Below are 20,079 nucleotides of genomic sequence, written 5' to 3' on the forward strand. Positions count from 1 at the left end.
TATGTATCTGTGTATACAGAGTCCCAAATCCCACCCAACATGCTTAAGCCATGTGTGCATCTGTATTGTTGGATTAATTATTTCTGCATAAAGACAGAGTGAGGGAAAGTGGAAGAAAGGGCCAAGAGGATTCTTTAATGAAGAAAGCTGATGACCCTTTTGATCCTTGGGTTGTGGCAATAATGGGGCTACTGAAATCTAACGAAGATGGGGTTCTGATCTGTTTTATACCTGAAATCAAGCCTGATAGATACACACCAAACTGACTGAAGTACCTACAGCTAAATGAGAAAACACTTTTGTAATACTTGTAGGCATTCAATATTTACCAACTATATTTACATTTTCTCTACTTCCACTTGTGTTTCCTGGCTTTAAAAAAATATAGTATACAATACTCATTGTTATTTAAATAAATTCAAACTACTTAGCATAACTAACATTTTTCATTTAAAAAAGAAACTGGAGATGTAATTAATAAAGATACATTACTAAGTATAGGAAAACTGAATACATGTAAGATTATAACAATTTAAAAACAAATCCAGTGGTTGAGCGTCAACCTATGAACCAGGAGGTCACGGCTGATTCCCAGTCAGGGCACATGCCTGGCTTGTGGGCTCAATCCCCAGTGTGGGGTGTGAAAGAGGCAGCCAATCAATGGTTCTTTCTCATTATTAATATTTCTATCTCTCTCTCCCTCTCCCTTCCTCACTGAAACCAATAAAAATATCTTCAAAAGTAAAAAATAAAAACAAATCTAATAATTACATACCTTATTTTGTAAACTATCAGAAAGCAGTTGAAAAGAACCCCTACACATAACACAAATGATAAAAGGCCACATATATTGGCATATAGAGAGGAATTCTAGAGCTATGCTGTCTAAAGATCAAATTTATTAAAATTAAATACAATTTAAAATTCAGTTCCTCAGTTGCACTAACCAAGGACTTTATTTGCAAAAGACTTTTTATAGTAATATCTGAAGCTCTAAAGTCTTATCAATTAAGAAAAATAGATTTCTAAGTATTTCAAGCACTTACTTTTTAAAGCAATTTTGTGGATTCAGAGATTAAGTCAAGCCTTAAAATTTTTTTAAATATTCAACCCTATGCATTTCACATTTTAAAGATAAGTTAAGTTTTTATACAATCATTTTAAAACTTACTTCAAAATTAAGATCTCGGATCAAGATATCTCCATTTGGCGTTGCTAAAGGAACATGATCAAATCTACAGAAGAAATTAATAAAAAAGGATAATTTTTCATTAAACACTAAGCAAGTGTAGCTGAAAGAAAAGGGTACTGTGTAGTTTAACAAATATTTATGGTCCTAAAAAGACTTTCCGTACGTACTTTATAATGTTATCAGCATTGATGACTTCTCCAGCTCCAGGTATCAAGGGAATGCTTTGTGCTCCTTCAATACCTTAAATAGAAAATAAGTATTAAAGTATCATAACCACACTGTGTATTAAAGCAAAAACGTAAATTTTAAGACCTAGAACATTCATATTTACCCCTTTCTTGTTGAGAGATCATTGTGCGTTCGTATTTTCCATTTTTTAAATCCTTTAATACTTGCATTAATTCTGAAATCCGAGCAGTAAAACTGAAATTAAAAACAAGCTATGATCAAATCTCCAGAGGCTATCATATATTATTTATTTTTTGAGATAAAATTGACATATAACATTGTGTAAGTTCATATCTTGTTTTACTTTTTTTTTTTTAATTCTCACCCGAGGATTTGTTTTTACTTTTTTATTGTTTTAGAGAAAGAGAAAGGGAGGGAGGGAGGGAGGGAGGGAGGGAGGGAAACATCGATTGGTTGCCTCCCATGCACGCACAGACCTGGGATCAAACCAGCAACATAGGCATGTACCCTGTCTGGGAATCAAACCTGCAACCTTTTGGTGTATGGGACAATGCTCCAACCAACTGAGTCGCCCACATCTTTTATTTTACACAAACTTAACTGAAGGTTAAAATTATTATCTAGTGTAAATAAAATAACCTAAAAGAAGTCTCATTAACATAAAGTATTAGTGATAGTATGCATGTTTTACTATTACATTTCAGCATGAAAGCAGAAACGTGGGGATAAAGGGAGAGGTTTCATAGGATTCCTACCTCAACAGATACTTCTTTAATAGGTACTAGTAAGTCAAGAAAGTTGCTTGCTGCTAGAAGTTTAAGGAAGTTTCTAGTAGATACTAGTAGGACTAGTACTTGGGCATTCCATAGGCCCGGAGTTCCCGCTAGAGTGTGCTATAAAGCCTGGTATAAAGATGGCCTTCTATCTGATGAAGGTGTTTACTATACACTAGAGGCCCAGTGCACAAAATTCATGCACTTGGGGTGGGGGTTGGGGGTTCCCTCAGCCAGGATTGCAAGAGAGTGCAGGCCAGGCCGCGGGACCACTGGTGCATGTTCAGGGCTGGGGAGGGATGTGGGAGGTTGGCCAGCTGGGGAGGGACCGCGGGAGGGCTCCAGGACATGTCCAGCCCATCCCGATCATCCAGACCCCAGCAGCAAGCTAACCTACCAGTCAGAGCATCTGCCCCCTAGTGGTCAGTGCACATCACAACAACTGGTCAATTGTCTGCCCCCTGGTGGTCAGTGCATGTCATAGCGAGTGGTTGAGCAGCCTTAGCATATCATTAGCATATCATGCTTTGATTGGTTGAATGGCTGACCGGACACTTAGCATATTAGGCTTTTATTATATAGGATATGCCAAATGGCTGCTACCACCCTGCAAACAGAAGATTTGGAAGATTCCTCTCTTATTCTAAAGAGGGGAAAAGAGCCCAGTTGGTGTCGCTCAGTGGTTGAGCGATGACTCAGGAATCAAGAGGTCATCAGTTCAATTCCTGCACATGCCCAGATTGCAGGCTCAATCCTCAGTAGGGGGCATGCAGGAGGCAACCAATCAGTGATTCTCTCTCATCACTGATATTTCTATCTCCCTCTCCCTTCCTCTCTGAAATCAATAAAAAAGATATATATTAAAAAATAATTAAAAGGTATTTTTTAAAAATAAAGAGGGGAAAAGATAAAATGTTCTTAATATTAGATAGAAATCACTGTGGCAATAGAGAGAAATCGAAACTAATGACAAAAGGTTGAGGCATATAAAAATGACATCATCGTCAAAGAGAAAGCATTCTACATCAGAGACACAAAACAGGATTTTCCTGTGAATAACAAGCAGAAATCTCCTAAAGAAACAGAAGCATCCATATGCCACAAACTGCACCAGAAAGTTAAGTAGGAAGAATGTCAGCGTTCGCAAGTGAAAGAGGCTCCGCACATAGTTTACAACTTCTTCTATCTTGCCCTGAAGACTTTAACTGCCATAGGAGGAGGGGGAGCAATAACGAGGAAATATGCAAATGAGCCTCCAGCCTGGCAAACACCTTAGGCCATCCAATTTTTCCAGATGATCTAAAATTTATGGTCCTTTTTTACATTATACTGTGTGTTTTTTATACCAACCTTTTATATTAAGAGCTTGAAATACTGAAATATTTAATTCCATTTTATGGTCTAAAAACAATATTCTTAGACAATATGACCATATTTACAACTGTACCTACAGATACCACAAGATAACTTTTCATTTTATCCCATTAATATCAACGTCATCTTTGTTCATCTTTTGCTAGGTTGCCAGTATCAAAGATTTAAGAAAAACAAAGTATTATGGGAACAGAAAGTTCAACTGAGAAGATTCTATTCATTAACTTAATTTTCTGTGAATTAATAAGACTGCTATGATTGAACATTTCCCAGATTATTGAATACCAGTGTCCATGAAGCAGTTTAAGAAATCCTAACCTAGTTTAAGGCTCAGAACAACTATCTAAAGGAAACATAAAGACTTCACTATCAGAGAAAAATCTTCCTTAATTCTTTATCAAAACCAGCTTCCAGGAGTAGCAGCTTCAGTTATCACTGATCTTAACCTCAACAGAGCACAATCATTAAGGATAACATATTTTTAAAAATTCTCTGCAACTGCTCAATACTAATCTTACTTACCCAGCCAATCTAGTCATTTCACGGCCAGCCAAAACTATTCGACCCAGAGCTTGAGACATCCGCAAAAGCATCCTTCCACTTTGGTAGTAATCCTTAAATAGAAATAAATATTAGTTTTCACTTATGTTTCTAAGATTAAAAACTAGGTTTTCTTTTTCTTTTTTTTTTTTTAAACCTTACCCAAGGATATTTTTTCCATTAATTTTTAGAGAGAGTGGAAGAGCAGGGGAGAGACAGGGAGAGAAAAACATCAATCCAAGAGAAACACATCGATTGGCTGCCTCCTGCACATGCCCCGACAGGGACCAGGGATCAAGCCTGCAACCAAGGTATATGCCCTTGACTGGAATCAAACCTGGGACCCTTCCGTCCAAGGGCTGATGCTCTATCTACTGTGCCAAACCGGCTAGGGCAAAAACTAGGTTTTCTTTATTTTTATATTTAAATTTTCAATGTACCATTATTATTATTATTACTACTTTACCTCCAGAAGTTCTGAATGTGTACTCTTGAGATGTCGAGGATGAGACAAATCTAGGAAAGGGCGGCTGACAACTAGGTAACCAACTACAGTGGCAAGATCTGAAACAAAGCAATTAAGATTAAAATACTCCTCTTACTCCACAAATCCCATTCCACTATCTCTTTTCTAGCATACTTACATTTGGCAATTATGCTATCGATGAAGCCCATAGAAAACCGAAACAAAATGAAATTATGCAGGTGTTCCACCTGGCAGAAAGCAAAAGCAAAAAAATAATGATTTTCTATGTTTAAAAACACACAAATCTACCATAAGGATAAAAGAAACTGTAAAATATATTTATTCAACAAATATTTACTGACTGCAAATGATTTCTGATTATACTGTATATGACATTTCATTGAGCACAATGATGATCTCAGAGCAGGTGCCAAACAAATACTTCATGAAACCATTTTTATACAAACAGAATGAAAATTACATAAAGAATGTAAATGTGGGATCCTTTACATGTAATAGTACAATGGTATTTATTCACAATACTATCAGATACATATATGCTTTGCTTTGTTTTGATTATTGGCTGTTAATAATCAAAACAAAAAGAACAGAAGGATGACAGCATTTAGGTTGAACACTAGCAGTCCAGATTGGCACCCTATGCTTTACTTTAGTTTGAGACATCTGGTCTATGATGAATGATATTACTACTCATTCTGAACCAAGTGCTCATGTAATTAAGGCCACAAAGTCTGAGTGTGTAGTTTTAATCTGAACATGCATTATCTCAAAATTACAACTCTAAAAATGTTTTTTATTCTGCATCTTTAGTGTTTTCACATTTTTCACCTATCGGATTATCCAAGGTCCTGCATGATCTGTCACTGGGCTCTATCTTAAACCTCATCTGCTTCTACTTTGCTCCTTGGATTGAGTTCCAGAAATGCAGCTTTCGAAAACATGCTCCTGCCTAAGGCTTTCTTCTTGCCGTGCTCACTGCCAGGAATACAGTCTTCCTAGATACTGATATTTTGTGACTAACACCCCCCACCCACTTCAAGTGGGTTTCTGATGAAATGTCACCTCCTCAAGAAAGATCTTGCCTTCCTAGCTAAAATACCTAATAAATAGCCTCGATCATATTCTACCACTTTATCTTATTATATCTTTGGTCACAGAGCTCATTACCATCTGAAATCATAGAAAATACCCATTTGATTACATGTTTATTGACTCCTCCACTAAAATGTGGCGTTCCTAAGTACTGGGTAGCTTGCTCTTACTACCTTCTGCAAAAAAATAATGGCTGGAACATTTATTCAATGAATGCTGTGTGCTACATGCGTGCTAAATACGGAAGATACAACAATGAATAGAACAAAGTTCCTGAGCTCATGGAGTTTACATTCTAATGAAAGAGACAAACTAATAAACAAATTAACCAGATAATTATAAATTGCAATATATGCTTTTAAGGGCACAGATCATTAAAATGGAAAGTAACTGGTGGAGGCCATTTCAGACAGACTAATCAGAGAAGGCAAGGCATCAATAAGATGTAAACTTTTGGGCTGAAATACAAAGGATAAGTATAAACAAGCCATGTGAAGACTGGGCTGGTGAACAACTCCTGGAAAATTGCCTTAAATGCAATTTAGTGAGCACTATCAAAGTTCAGTTATGTTAAATATACATAAGGCAAAAATCCAATTTGTAAAATAATTTTAAATGGCAACCATTTTAATCTTCTTAAATCACTTCAAATATATATTAAATTTCACCAGCTTCCACTAAAATGTAAGCTCCATAAAGGCAGGATTTTGCCATCACATTCACCACTGTTAACACACTAGCACCTAGAACAGGCTCTGGCAACTAGATGGCATTCAATATCTTTTGAATGAATAATAAATGAAATTATTTGAATTCAAATTTTCCAAGTGGCAAGTAAATAAAAACTGAAATATAGTTTCCACAAGAAACAATGTTTATATTCTAAATCACAGGTCAACAAACTATGGCCCACAGTCCAAATCCAGCCTTTATTAGAACACAGCCACACTCATTCATTTATATATAGAATACTAGAGGCCCGATGCACGAAATTCCTGCAAGAGTTGGCCTTCCTTCCCCGGCTGCAGACACCAGGCTTCCCTCTCAGCCCCGGCTTCATCCAGAAAGTTGACCGGTCTAATTAGTATATTCTGCTTTTATTATTATAGATAATAGATGGCTACATTTGCGTTGCAGAGTTGAATATCTTTAATAGAGACCATAAGGCCTGAAAAACCTAAACTATATATGTATTATGTTGTTCTTTACAGAAAAAGTTTGCTGGCCCCTGCTCTAAATAATAATCTTCATAGTATTTTCATGAATGCTATTGAAACAAATTTTCTGTAGAAATCACTAAATTTATCACTAAATCAGACTCCTATGCAACCTCTGTAAAAATATGCTAACAGTTATTTTAATAAATCTACCATTTTATAATTAGGCAACTTAATATATTGATATGATAGTTTTTATTCTCATATTGTTTAATGAAAACAATATATTTGTATTTCACATAAGCAAAAGAAAAAAATCTTTCCATAAATACATGAGCCTCAAGCATGTTTTCTTACCAGTTTTTGGAAGACTGCATGGATTGTCTGCTTTTCTCTTTTATTCCCATCATAAAAGGCAATTTCTTCACTATTAAAAAAATAATTTAGCAATTAATTTTGATGTTAACCAAGCCTGAAAAATTGCAAAACAGTATTTTATTACTGAGTATTTTTATTTAAATGGGTATTTTGTGACTAAGAGCTTACCAAGTACATCTCAAGCAGTGGTCTGCACTTGAGACCCAGCTCCTCGCTCAGCTGATCAGTGCATAGGAATACATACCCGACTAGATCCTAGACTGGACTGCAACCATATGTTGTATGTGTCCTATATAACTGGCTGGAAAAAGTGTGCTGACCCTCAGAAATCAGAATAAAGAAATAAGAAATGAGAAGGAAGCTACCATGATATACAGAAGGCAGGGCAGGGACAGCCATCATAAACTACAAACTGAGTACAGACCAAGATAGGAAGGAGAGGGGAAAACAACGGCTCGAGAAAGTTAGGTAGTGATGCCATGACACACAGCCTTTGAAAGACAGAAAAGCAAACTCACACTTCACCACCTCACAGTGACAGCTCCCAGGGGGCCTAGCTGGATAATTGTTCTTATTCTTGGAAACCCACCATATCCTCCCAACAACTTCCGTTTTCTTGAGCTGGTTTGAATGGGCCCACAAGGGCCACAAGTGTCCTGACTAGAAATAAAAGGGTGTGTTTACAGATGGAGAAAGGTTCAGTGTAATTAAGTAAATTTGCTAAAGTCATACAGCTAGCAAGTCAAGTAGTTGAGATTAATGACCATATCTGACCCTTGTTTCAGTCTTAACATTTTATTCAGTATGATATAAACTTTCCCAGCAAAGCACCTCTTACAGCAAAGGAAAGGGAAGATTTACGTAGGAGTCCTGAGGCACAGTTAAAACAGCCTTCAATAAACACCTAATAAGTATTTCAAGTTTCTTTTCTTCTTTAATAATTTATGTGAATTACATATTCTACTCCAAAATATGCCTGTATTTTCTCCATCATAAAAATAAGGTAGCTTCTATTTCAACTCTTTCAAGCAAAATTAACTTGCCATAAAGATTCATCATGTCTGACCTGTTTCATGGTTCCCTTGATACAATGAGAGCCCCACAAAGCATCAGAAACAGAATTCTGCACCTACAATTAGTTTTCTTACTTCCTTCGATCTCCTCTTCACATTTAAGCTGATGGAAGAAGATGCGGTAAGAATTCTACTTCCCCTGAACTGAGTCAGCTTAGACCCTCTCTAAAATCTGAAAGGACAAGACATCCTAGAGTACTGATGGCTGCCTTTCCAACACCTATTCTCGTCCTCATCCTTTTTCCTAAGAGAACCCCAATTTTCTTAAAGTTACCTATCCTTTTCTGGGTATCCAAAAGGTTTAGTAATGGCCTCAACACCATCTACGGGGGTTGAGTTTTTATGTTCTAAGCCAGCCATGGGCAAACTACAGCCCGTGGGCCGGATCCGGCCCATTTGAAATGAATAAAACTAAAAAAAAAAAAAAAGACCGTACCCTTTTATGTAATGATGTTTACTTTGAATTTATATTAGTTCACACAAACACTCCATCCATGCTTTTGTTCCGGCCCTCCGGTCCAGTTTAAGAACCCATTGTGGCCCTCCAGTCAAAAAGTTGCCCACCCCTGTCTAAGCCAATCACTTTGCTGTAAATGTAAATGCTTGAGGCATGCCTGAGCAAATCACAATTCTGGCCAATGAGATGTGAAAGAAGGTCTGCAGTACGGTTTCTGGGTAAGTTTCCTTGCTCTCATACAGCAGAAGAAATGGCTCCATGTTTGTTTCCGGACTTTTGGCAAGGGAAGAAGGTTAATGAGATTTGGAACTGCTTTTGACATCTTGTTATCACAAGAAGAACCAGGCTGAAGAAAGGGGCAACATAAAAGGAGGCAGAGCAAAGAGAACATCAAAGAAGAGTCAGGAACTGCTCTCCGAGTTCTTATGTGAAGTAGTGTACTTAGGTTGGAGCCCTCTGAGTCAGGGTTTTCTGTTTCTTACAATAGAAAGAATCCTAGCTGATACCATCTTTCAGTCACTTGGCAAATCACCTCTCTATGCAACCGTCTATTCTCTGCCTCCCTGGAGCATAAAACCTTATTTAAAGCCAGTACCATTTTAGCAATCTAAAGAAATAAAGGAAGAGGGAACTATTAAAAGAGTAATTTTGTAAATGCCTATAGGGTAATAATAAATATTAGTACCCTAAAACTAACATACAGTTGACAGGTCAATATATGAGAAAATTTACTGAGCACCGCTACATATCAAAAACTGTCCTGTAAACAGACTGAGGAATCTCAGAGGGAAGGGGTTAGGGAAGGTGGGAAGAGATTAACCAAAGAACGTATATGCATACATGCATTACCCATGGACACAGACAATAGAGTGGTATAGACTGGGAGAGGATTGGGGTCTGGTTAAACAGGGAAATGAGGGGGGGGGGAGTAAATATCTATAATGCTCTCAATAATAAATATTAAAAAATAAAATTTTAAAAAACTTGTCCTATAGCCCTGGCTGGTTTGGCTCAGTAGATAGAGTGTCAGCCTGCGGACTGAAGAGTCCCAGGTTTGGTTCTGGTCACGGACACATGCCTGGGTGTGGGTTCGATCCCCAGTGGGGGCGTGCAGGAGGCAGCCTATCAGTGATTCTCTTTCATCAATAATGTTTCTATCACTCCCTCTCCCTTCCTCCCTGAAATCAATAAAAATGTATTTTTGGGGGGAAAAAAACAACAAAAACTTTCCTGTAAGCTATATATATTTCATATTTAATCCTCAAAATAGGCCTGTTATCTACCTATTATAAACAAAAAAGGTGAAGCTATACAAGACCTGCCAAAAGTTTTTGAATATATAATGGATGAGTAGAAGAGGTAGATTTTGAAACTAGTCAGACTGGCTCCAAAGCTCAATACTTTTTCTTCCTATTTTGGATTTTTGTGGAAAATAGGTAGAGGCACATGCAGTAAGCCTGAATTACTGAGTATTACAAACACAGTCTTAAAAACATTTTGAAATAAATTGAGACAAAATTTTCTTTTGAGTATTATATGTAAATTTGAATTGTATTTTTACTATGTTTAAAGTGAAATTAACAAAATTAATCAATAACATGAAGAGGTGAATCAGAAATACTACATAGTTAACCAGAAAAAAGGTTATAAAATTGATATCCTTCAAAATGTATATTTTCAAAAGAGGTAAATACACATACACACACACCTAATTTCAATAACAGTGCTACTAGATTTTTGAAGTCAACTTACATCAGCGGTTCTCAACCTGTGGGTTGCGACCCCTTTGGGGGTTGAACGACCCTTTCACAGGGGTCGCCTAAGACCATCGGAAAACATACATAATTACATATTGTTTTTGTGATTAATCACTATGCTTTAATTATGTCCAATTTGTAACAATGAAAATACATCCTGCATATCAGATATTTACATTACAATTCATAATGGTAGCAAAATTATAGTTATGAAGCAGCAACTAAAATAATTTTATGGTTCCACAAAATGAGGAACTGTATTAAAGGGTCACGGCATTAGGAAGGTTGAGAACCACTGACTTACATGATATCAATATCCATAAAAATAAATTTTTAGTACAGCTAAATACATTTAATACATTTCTCCTTACCTGTTTGTGATGAGCCGGGAATTAACATATCTATACTCTCCTTCATACTTTTGCTCAGTTATTGTCATCTTACCAATGGGTCTTCTAAGTCGAGTTAGGAACAGCCCAGAAACAAGCAAATAGGCCATCATGCTCGCTGGGCCCTATTATTATTGCAAGAGAAAGACACAAAGTTCAAGTATATTTAATAAATTTACTGAACACAACATATACAATTTCTATAATTAAGTTGTGACTTTGAGAGAAGTTGATCTTTTGACTAATTTTTTTCCTTCTTTTCTGAAAAAACACACACTGGACCTCTAAGCTTTTACTATTCATCTATTCCTCCTCCCACCTCTGCAGCTCATCCCCAGCTCTCCCAGATATGCTCACCTAAGAACTCCTAATTGCCGTCAGTCATCATCACTCTTTATGGTATCTAACTCTCCCAATGGAACTCTTCTTGATATTTACTCAAGATTCCACAATAATTCAGATCTCCTTTTTACCTTCTCTTTGAATGTTAATATTATCTGAGGTTTCTTTCTTAGCTTGATTCTCCCAAATTTATATCTCTAGTCCCATCATTCCTAAAAACCCAAGAAATTATTTCCAAGTAAGTACTATTCATCTTCACCACGCTGTTCTGTAGAGCCTCAAGCCTAGCTCCCCAAAACAAGCTCCATCTGCCTTTCCATTCTCATACATCTTGCTTCCAGCTCTACACTTTCTAACTTGGTAAACGACCTCATCGCCCACTGACCATTCTCTAAGGCAGAGTCTTCAAGCTGACCTTCCCAAGCTCATCATGACACTTCCCTCATTCCCATACATATGCTATGTTCTGCCATACTAAAATAATTGTTCCTGAACATGCCATTCAATGAGGTTGTTCTTCTGTCTGGCAAGCCTGACATTCAGGGATGTCTAATCATCCTCCTCAAAACAGCTCAAATATCACCTCCAATTCTCCCAAGAGTAAATATTTTATTCAAACTTCTATTATTGGACTTATCACTCTGCATTATAATTGCACAAATACCTCTTTTCCCAGATCATAATCCCTCCTCAGTAGTTTCTGTCTTACTCATCTTTTCATTCCTACCACCCAGCACAATATGTGTAAACTACAGTGTGTATTCAAGATTTTTTAAATTAAATAAGATTGATTCAATGCATTGCAAGAAGTATGGGCAAAAGTATAACTAAAACATAGTTTCTACCTTCAAAAAATGCAGAATCAGATAAAATGTAATAACCATAAAAAAATACTACAGCATAGAGACAAGAGGGATTAGGCCTATTCACTTCTTATAATGAAAACATGCTATAAGAATGATTAAGTCTGGATCCAGAAAGAGCAAAACGAAAGGTAGACAATAAAACTCAAATAGAAAACTGCTGTTCCCAGCTTTTTGGAAAGGAACAAAAACCACTATATAAACTATTTACTAATCAACTACAATATATATATTTGGAAAGGAACAAAAACCACTATATAAATTACTAATCACCTAATCAATTACTAAACAACTAATCAAAATTACTTACTAATCAATTTACACACACACACACACACACACACACACACAAACCAACTATTATTATATGGTTACTACAGGCCTAGTGGACAAATTTGTGCATGGGTGGGGTCCCTCAGCCTGGCCGGCAATCGGGGCCGATCGGGGCCAGCTGGCTGGGGGAAGGACCATGGGAGGTTGGCTGGCTGCAAGAGGTTGGCTGTGGGAGCACACTGACCACCAGGGGGTAGCTCCTGCATTGAGCATCTGCCCCCTGGTGGTCACTGCACGTCATAGTGACCAGTTGACTGGTCGTTTGGTTGCTTAGGCATATATATATATATATATATATATATATATATATATATACACACACACACACACACACACACACATATATACACACACACACACGTACATATATATACATATATAGACACATACTAGTAGCTCAGTGCACGAAATTCGTGCACTGGGGTGGGGGTTGGGGGGAAGGGCCCCACAGTCTGGCCTTCACCCTCTCCAATCTGAGACCCCTCAGGGAATGTCCAACTACCTGTTTGTGCCCACACTTTTAACAGATAACAGCTCCATTGTTGTTTCTTTCTTATGCTTAAAACCATTGGAATTAGTAGGTATTCAAAGTGTGTATACATTTTGGGGGGACACCCTGTATATCTCTAGTCAGCGGTGAAAGAAACCAACAGCAGATTTGGAACCCCCAGACAGGGAACCTCACTCACTCCCCACATGTCTCCCCACTTCACTTTCCACCTTCGTGGGCAGCAGGAGAATCAACATTTTCTCTCATTAATTTGGAAAAGCACGTCCTGTCACCCGCTGCCTGGCAGGAGTGTGCTAGGCCCCAAGCAAGCGAGGCTCAGTCAGGGCAGCCTTCGCTCATGGGTGCTGGCACCCAAAGTGCACATTCCTCCTCTACAGTCGCCCCAACTATACCACTGTTTCACTGAGAGGACGAAATTCCTCTCCGCCTCTGGGTTCTTGACCTTGAACACTGACCGAAGGCACCTCAGCGAGGGCCGCCCGCGCCCACCAGGTGTGTCTGTCTGCATTTGCTCCCACCTCAGCACCTGCATTAACCCCCCAGAGGTGATATCGTAGCTGCTCTGGCCTCCGTGGGAACAGGGCATCACCACTCCGCCCTCCCACTGTCATCTCACAGGCGCACACCCTCAGCACCCAGAACACCCAGACACTCTCCAAAGGACGTGAGCACATCAGAGGGGATGTGTGCACATCCTGTGGGGGTGTTAGGCATGCCGGGTTGATGGAAGTGCGGTGGAGAGGCGGGGGAACTTGTGCACGCCTTGGTTTGCAACTGTTGCAGGCGCGGGAGGGTGACAGTGTGCTGGGGGATGTTCGCACGCGGCGGGGGGTGGGGGGGGGGGATATGCACACCGGAGGCCTCTGGCTTTGCAGATCCGCAAACCCCCGTGGTGCGGCCAGGAGGACGTCAGTCTGGCCTGCCACGGTGGCTGTCCCTGCGATCCTGCACCTTCTGGGCCAGGAGGCGGATCTTGCGCAGCCACTCCTGGGCGCTGATGGCCTGCAGGTGCTACTTCAACTCAGCCTGCAGGCTCTGCTTGGCATGCTCACAGCTGTCACCACCACCATGTGGGGAGTACAGGCCGCCCTCCGCCGGCCTGCCTCCCCTGTCCAGAGGCTCTCTGCGCTGCTCACCTGCCCAGAGTGACTGGGGCTGGGTGGAAGCCAAGCGTCCTGCCCTGCCCAACCCCGGCTGATCCACCCCTGTGTGAGCTGCAGTCCCGCCGGGAAGGGTCATGGATCCGGGTCCGGGACCGCGACAGCCTCAAGCACTGCCCCCCGCCCGGCAGGATCACAGATCCGGGTCCCGGGACTGCGGACAGCCTCAAGCACTGCCCCCCGCCCACCAGGATCACAGATCCGTGTCTTGGTCCCGTGGACAGCCTCAAGCGCTGACCCTGCCCGCCAGGTCATGGATCCGGGTCCCAGACCGCGGACAGCCTCAAGCACTGCCCCCCGCCCGCCAGGGTCACAGATCCGTGTCCTGGTCCCACGGAGAGCCTCAAGCACTGCCCCCCGCCTGCCAGGGTCACAGATCCGTGTCTTGGTCCCGTGGACAGCCTCAAGTGCTGCCCCCCGCCTGGCAGGGTCACAGATCCGGGTCCCGGCACAGCAGACAGCCTCAAGCACTGCCCCCTGCCCGACAGGGTCACAGATCTGGTCCTGGACCATGGACAGCCTTGCCCGCCGCCGCCCACCTTCAGTATGCAAATTAGCCGCCATCTTGTTGCTTGAGGGTGGGGGTCCCCACTGGGGTGCCTGGCCAGCCTGGATGAGGGGATGATGGCTGTTTGCAAATGGTCACACCCCCTTCAGGGTAGGGGTTCCCACTGGGGTGCCTGGCCAGTCTGGGTGAGGGGCTGAGGGCCATTTTCAGGCTGGTGGGCAACTGAAGCTCCCAACTTCTCCTTTTTTTTTTCTTTTTTTTTTCTGGGATTTATTTACCTTCTATGACTGTCACTGGAGCTGAGAGCCGGCTTTAGCTCTGAGGCCCAGCTGCAGCTCTGAGACCTTGGCTGCTGAAAGCAGGGATCTGGGTTTGTTTGGGTTCTATAATTGAAACACTGCTGCGATCCTGCTGGCTGAAGCCCGGCTGGCCGAAAGCAGGTTTCTGGGTTTTGTTTAACTTCTATAATTGCAACATTGTTTCTTAGAGTGCAAGCTCAGAGGCCGGCAGTGGCAGGCGGGGAACCTTGGCTTCCTCCATCACTGGAGCAAGCAAGCCTCCTGTTCGCTTCAGCTGCCTGGCTGCCGGCCGCCATCTTGGTTGACAGTTAATTTGCATATCACCCTGATTAGCCAATGGGAAGCATGTCGGAGCTACGGTTAATTACCATGTTTGTCTATTATTATATAAGATATAGATATAGATATCCTTTATAATAAAAACCTAATATGCTAAGTTGTCCGTTCAACCAATCAAAGCATAATATGCTAATGATATGCTAAGGCTGTTCAACTGCTCGCTATGATGTGCATTGACCACCAGCGGGCAGATAGTCAACTGGTCAACCAGTCGCTATGTCGTGCACTTACCACCAGTGGGCAGATGCTCCGAACGGTAGGTTAGCTTGCTGCTGGGGTACAACCAATCGGGACTAAATGAGACAAGCCGGACACACCCTGGAGCCCTCCCACGGGCCCTCCCCAGCTGGCCAACCTCCCACGTCCCGCCCTGGCCCCAATCGTGCACTGGTGGGGTCCCTTGGCCTGGCCTGCGCCATTTCGCAATCTAGGACCCCTCAGGGGATGCTGTAGAGCTGATTTTGGCCCAATCCCGCAGGCCAGGCTGAGGGACCCCACCAATGCACCAGTACTCTAGTATGCATATAAGATCTTTGGTTAATCTCTTCCCTCTGAGATTCATCAGTCTGTTCCAGTTTCCATGCCTATGCATTGAGCGTCTGCCCGCTGGTGGTCAGTGCGTGTCATAGCTACCAGCAGGTCGGCCGGTTGCGTAGACTTTTATATATATAGATAATAATAACATTACATATTAAGTGACTAAAGTTAAACTTTAATAAGAATACTCAGGAAAAATTAAAGGTCATTCTTACCGACACAAATATCAGAGACAGGGTAATTAGGCTCATAGAACAACCAAATATATTATCATAAAATATTCTTGAAACTGGTATAGCCATTCTAAAAGTATTCCTGATATTTTAACACTAAAATTTCATATTTAAATTATTGTTTCCAAATCTCTTTTTAGACATTACTTTGCAACAATAAGTACATGTTATGTTCAATGTTAAACACTGCACTTATGGTTATCAATACCACACAAGTTTTTCAAGTATCTGATTTAAGGAAAATTAAAAAGGCATATTAGAAAAAATTTTAAAGCTCTAGTATAGCATTATTTTATAACTAGACTTTATTAGGTAAATCTTATAAAAACATGTTCTTGAGATATAAAATATATTCTTACAAACCACCCAGCTATTCACAATACAGCATTACAGTAATTTAAAAAGCAGAATAAAAGTAAACTCACCTGAGCTCCTATTGCACTCGTTAACTTGAAGATATACAAAACTATGTCTAAAAATGGCTGTAAAATAAGTATCAGAAGGTATATCAGTAAAAAGAATTAGATTACCTAGATTGATAGCTAATACATTAAATACAAAATGCTATTTAATATATAACATGTAATTGTTAACATGTAGAGTTCCCATTGTGTATAATGTACTGTAACATGTTGATCAATGATTACATAAAAGGCAGTTATTGTAAAAAAATAGAAAATGGAGAAGCCTGATCAATGTCTACTGACTAGTGGAAAAATTTTATCACTTTTCATCACCTAAGGTAGCTCTACTGTGATAACTGACCATTAGTAACTAAGCAATTTCTCAAGGTAGTGCAAAGACATAAAATGACCCAAGTTGTAACTCCAAATGTGCTACCAGCTTTTCTGGTTTCTATATATCTTCACCTATAAAAATGAGAGGCTCTTCCTGCTCTTATTACTGTTTGATTCTATTATTTTGTCAGAACATCTATATGTTGAAATAACATAGTAAGCCTATTTATGAATATAATCTTTGGATATAAAATTCAAATTTCTAGGACTAAAACAAACATTAAGAACCTCACACAGAGACAGCTCAACTGACATGCTAAAAGTGTTTTTTGAAGTGTTTCTCAAGAAATCCAAATTGAGTTCATTCACTTAAGTCTACAGCCACCCCTTTTTGACTGATATATACATTACAAGGATCAGGGACTTGGTTTATTAATTGGCTTGTACTACTTTCTTTTTGCCTTATAAATTATGACACCTGTGAAATTCAAGTACATTTAAAAGTTGATAAAAATTACTCATAATTTAAGTCAGAGTTCAAACAATAAGATAATATTAAAAGTAAGTATATTATAATGCATAGCAATTAATTTGGTATTTTATTCTACTGCAGATGTGACAACACCTGAGCTGTAGACTTGCTCAAGTGCCAAGATGTAAAGACTAGAAGTCTACAGAACTACATGAAAAACTTTATATGTTACCCCCACACACTCACATATAAACAGAACAAACTTTAAAATATGGTAATGGACTGATAAATCTCAGAGAAAAGGGGGGACAGGAAGAGATTAAACAAAGAACTTATATGCATTTATGGATAACCCATGGACCCAGACCATAATGTGGTAGGCCTGGGGAAGTGGGGTGGGACGGAGGTGGTGGGCAGGTGGAGAAAGAGGGGACATCTGCAATACTTCCAACAATAAAGATAAATTTAAACAATAAATAAATAAATGTGGTAATGGGTGAAAAGAAAGCTGAATTACTGAACAATATAGTTTTGTCAGAGTTCCTAAAGTTTGGAACCAGTTAGCAAAGGCTTCTTCTGGAGAGCAGAATAAAGACAAGGTTTGGCATGAAGTGAAAAGGTATCTTAGCAGTGGGCATATCATGAGGAGTGAAGCTCTTGTGGATACATATCACTTTTCTAAGAATTGCCTATCCTCCCTCCATCCACATGGTTGAAGCAGAGCATTCCTGTTCTTACACTGTGACCAAGCCCCTTGTATATGGATATCTGGATCAATTGTGGCCAGAGGCAAAGATACTATAAACGGTCCAGTCTGAGACAAGTTCCCACCGCAGACCAAGAACTGTCATGTGCATCGAAGTGAGAAATGGCGCATCATCTAAAATGAAGAGGGGAGGAAATGCTGTGTAGATAGTCTCACAGGTACTCACTACATGTCCAAGTGCATGTGTAAATTAATATCTTATGAAAGCTTTTTGACTATTATTTAAATGATCTAATAGAATTAGAGATACTGAAGGAGAGAATGGGCAGAAAGAAGTGCTAGCCTAATGGTAATGGATGTAGAACTAGAAGCATAAATTGACCGCAGATCTCTTAACAATTGCAGAAAATAGAGAGATCAAAAGATAAAAATGTAAATTTTTGTTGTTTAACTGAAATCAGACTTAATATTCTTATGAAATCTTTATAAGACACTAAATTCTCAGTTCTTAGCTAAAGCACATTATAAAAATAATATAAAAAAATAAATAATTATAGTTAAAACTATTATAACTCAAATTTTCTCATAAAAGTATTAAATATTTACATGATGCTCTTATATGAATCAAAACAATTCTACATAAATTTGCTGAGATTCAAAATTCAAAATATTAACAAGTAATAATAAAAAATTAAGAAACTTACCTTACTAAGATTTGAATACAGATCAACTACACTGTTACAAAATTTTTCTACATCTTGTGTAAGCAGCTGGTCTGGGTTAGCTATTCTGTTGTCCAGATTCCCCATTTTATAATATGTGAAAGCTCTAAAATAGCAATAAAAAAATGACTTTAAAACAAATGGTATTTTTTAAAAACTCACATTATACTACTTAGTTCACATTAATAGAAACAGAAAACTTTGGAGTTGGAAGAGGCCCCAGAGATTGTCCTAATTTACTTTAAAAATGAGGAAACAAGTCTAGAGAAGGATGACTTGCCAATTAATGGAAGAGCCAGAATTATAGATTCTAAATACTGGGTCTTTCCTTATGTTTCTGGGTCTAAAAGCAATTTTCTTGAAAACATAGCCAACAAAAAAGAAAATCTACATCTCAACATCATAAGTATTACCGTTCAATTTAAGTATTTTAATATAAAAATAGGTTATTACTTACTGGAGATACTCCTCATAGAGGTATTTAGTTAGCCTTACTCGGAAGCACAGTTTGAGCTCATTTAACCCAAACTTCAAGAAGTTATTAACCAGAGAGATCTAAAACAAACAAACACATATTACTGATTTTGCTTAATTTCAACGTACTAAATCATAATGTATTTCTCTGTCATTGGCTATGTCCCCAAATCCTATGATTTTTATAATTAATAGTCCAAATTTATATAATTCAGTTCTGTTTTACTTAAAATTTACAAATATACAAAAAGAACATGCTAACCAGTGATGGCAAACCTATGACACACGTGTCAGAGGTGACATGTGAACTCATTTTTTTGGTTGATTTTTCTTTGTTAAATGGCATTTAAATATATAAAATAAATATCAAAAATATAAGTCTTTGTTTTACTATGGTTACAAATATAAAAACATTTCTATATGTGACACAGCACCAGAGTTAAGTTAGGGTTTTTCAAAATGCTGACAAGCCGAGCTCAAAAGGTTCGCCATCACTGTGCTAAGCCAAAGGCTCTATTATCCTGATATGTTAAACCTTACTTGGAACTTAATTTTAGAGTTTGTTAATATCATTAATTCTGAGAAGTCTCTTCTACCTTTTATTTTGGTAGAAAAAAAAGCCAAATGTGTCACCTTCCTATCTAATGTAAAGAACTTGCTTTTAAGAAGTACTGACATTTGTGTATACTTTCTGCTTCCTACTACCAGTGTTACAACCCCAGACAATGGAATTCTATACATATTGCATCTGTATTTGTTTTAAAAAGTAGTATAGCCTGACTGGTGTGGATCTGTGGTTGAGCATCAACCTATGAACCAGAAGATCATGGTTTGATTCCCGATCAGGGTACATGCCCAAGTTGCAGGCTTGATCCCCAGTGTGGGGCATGTAGGAGGCATCCAATAATGATTCTCTCTCATCACCTTTCCCCTCCTCTCTGAAATCAATAAAAATATATATATTTTAAAGTTGTATGTCTTATAC

General features: G+C 39.0%; 1 protein-coding gene across 1 annotated transcript in view; it reads right to left on the reverse strand.

Moving 5' to 3' along the window:
- Window positions 1-20,079, reverse strand: part of ABCD3 (ATP binding cassette subfamily D member 3) — a gene marked incomplete at its 5' end in the record, with an annotated part of 98,168 nt that overhangs the window by 21,996 nt on the left and 56,093 nt on the right. The window contains 11 exons of the mRNA XM_081085697.1: window positions 1,172-1,235; window positions 1,360-1,432; window positions 1,524-1,615; window positions 4,051-4,142; window positions 4,535-4,632; window positions 4,713-4,782; window positions 7,162-7,231; window positions 10,841-10,983; window positions 16,409-16,465; window positions 18,603-18,726; window positions 19,078-19,175. Coding sequence (XP_080941823.1) covers window positions 1,172-1,235; window positions 1,360-1,432; window positions 1,524-1,615; window positions 4,051-4,142; window positions 4,535-4,632; window positions 4,713-4,782; window positions 7,162-7,231; window positions 10,841-10,983; window positions 16,409-16,465; window positions 18,603-18,726; window positions 19,078-19,175 — 981 coding nt within the window. The remainder of the gene's footprint in view (window positions 1-1,171; window positions 1,236-1,359; window positions 1,433-1,523; window positions 1,616-4,050; window positions 4,143-4,534; window positions 4,633-4,712; window positions 4,783-7,161; window positions 7,232-10,840; window positions 10,984-16,408; window positions 16,466-18,602; window positions 18,727-19,077; window positions 19,176-20,079) is intronic.

This window comes from Myotis nattereri (assembly GCF_964212035.1).
Source record: "Myotis nattereri genome assembly, chromosome: 3".
NCBI classification, from domain to species: Eukaryota; Metazoa; Chordata; class Mammalia; order Chiroptera; family Vespertilionidae; genus Myotis; species Myotis nattereri.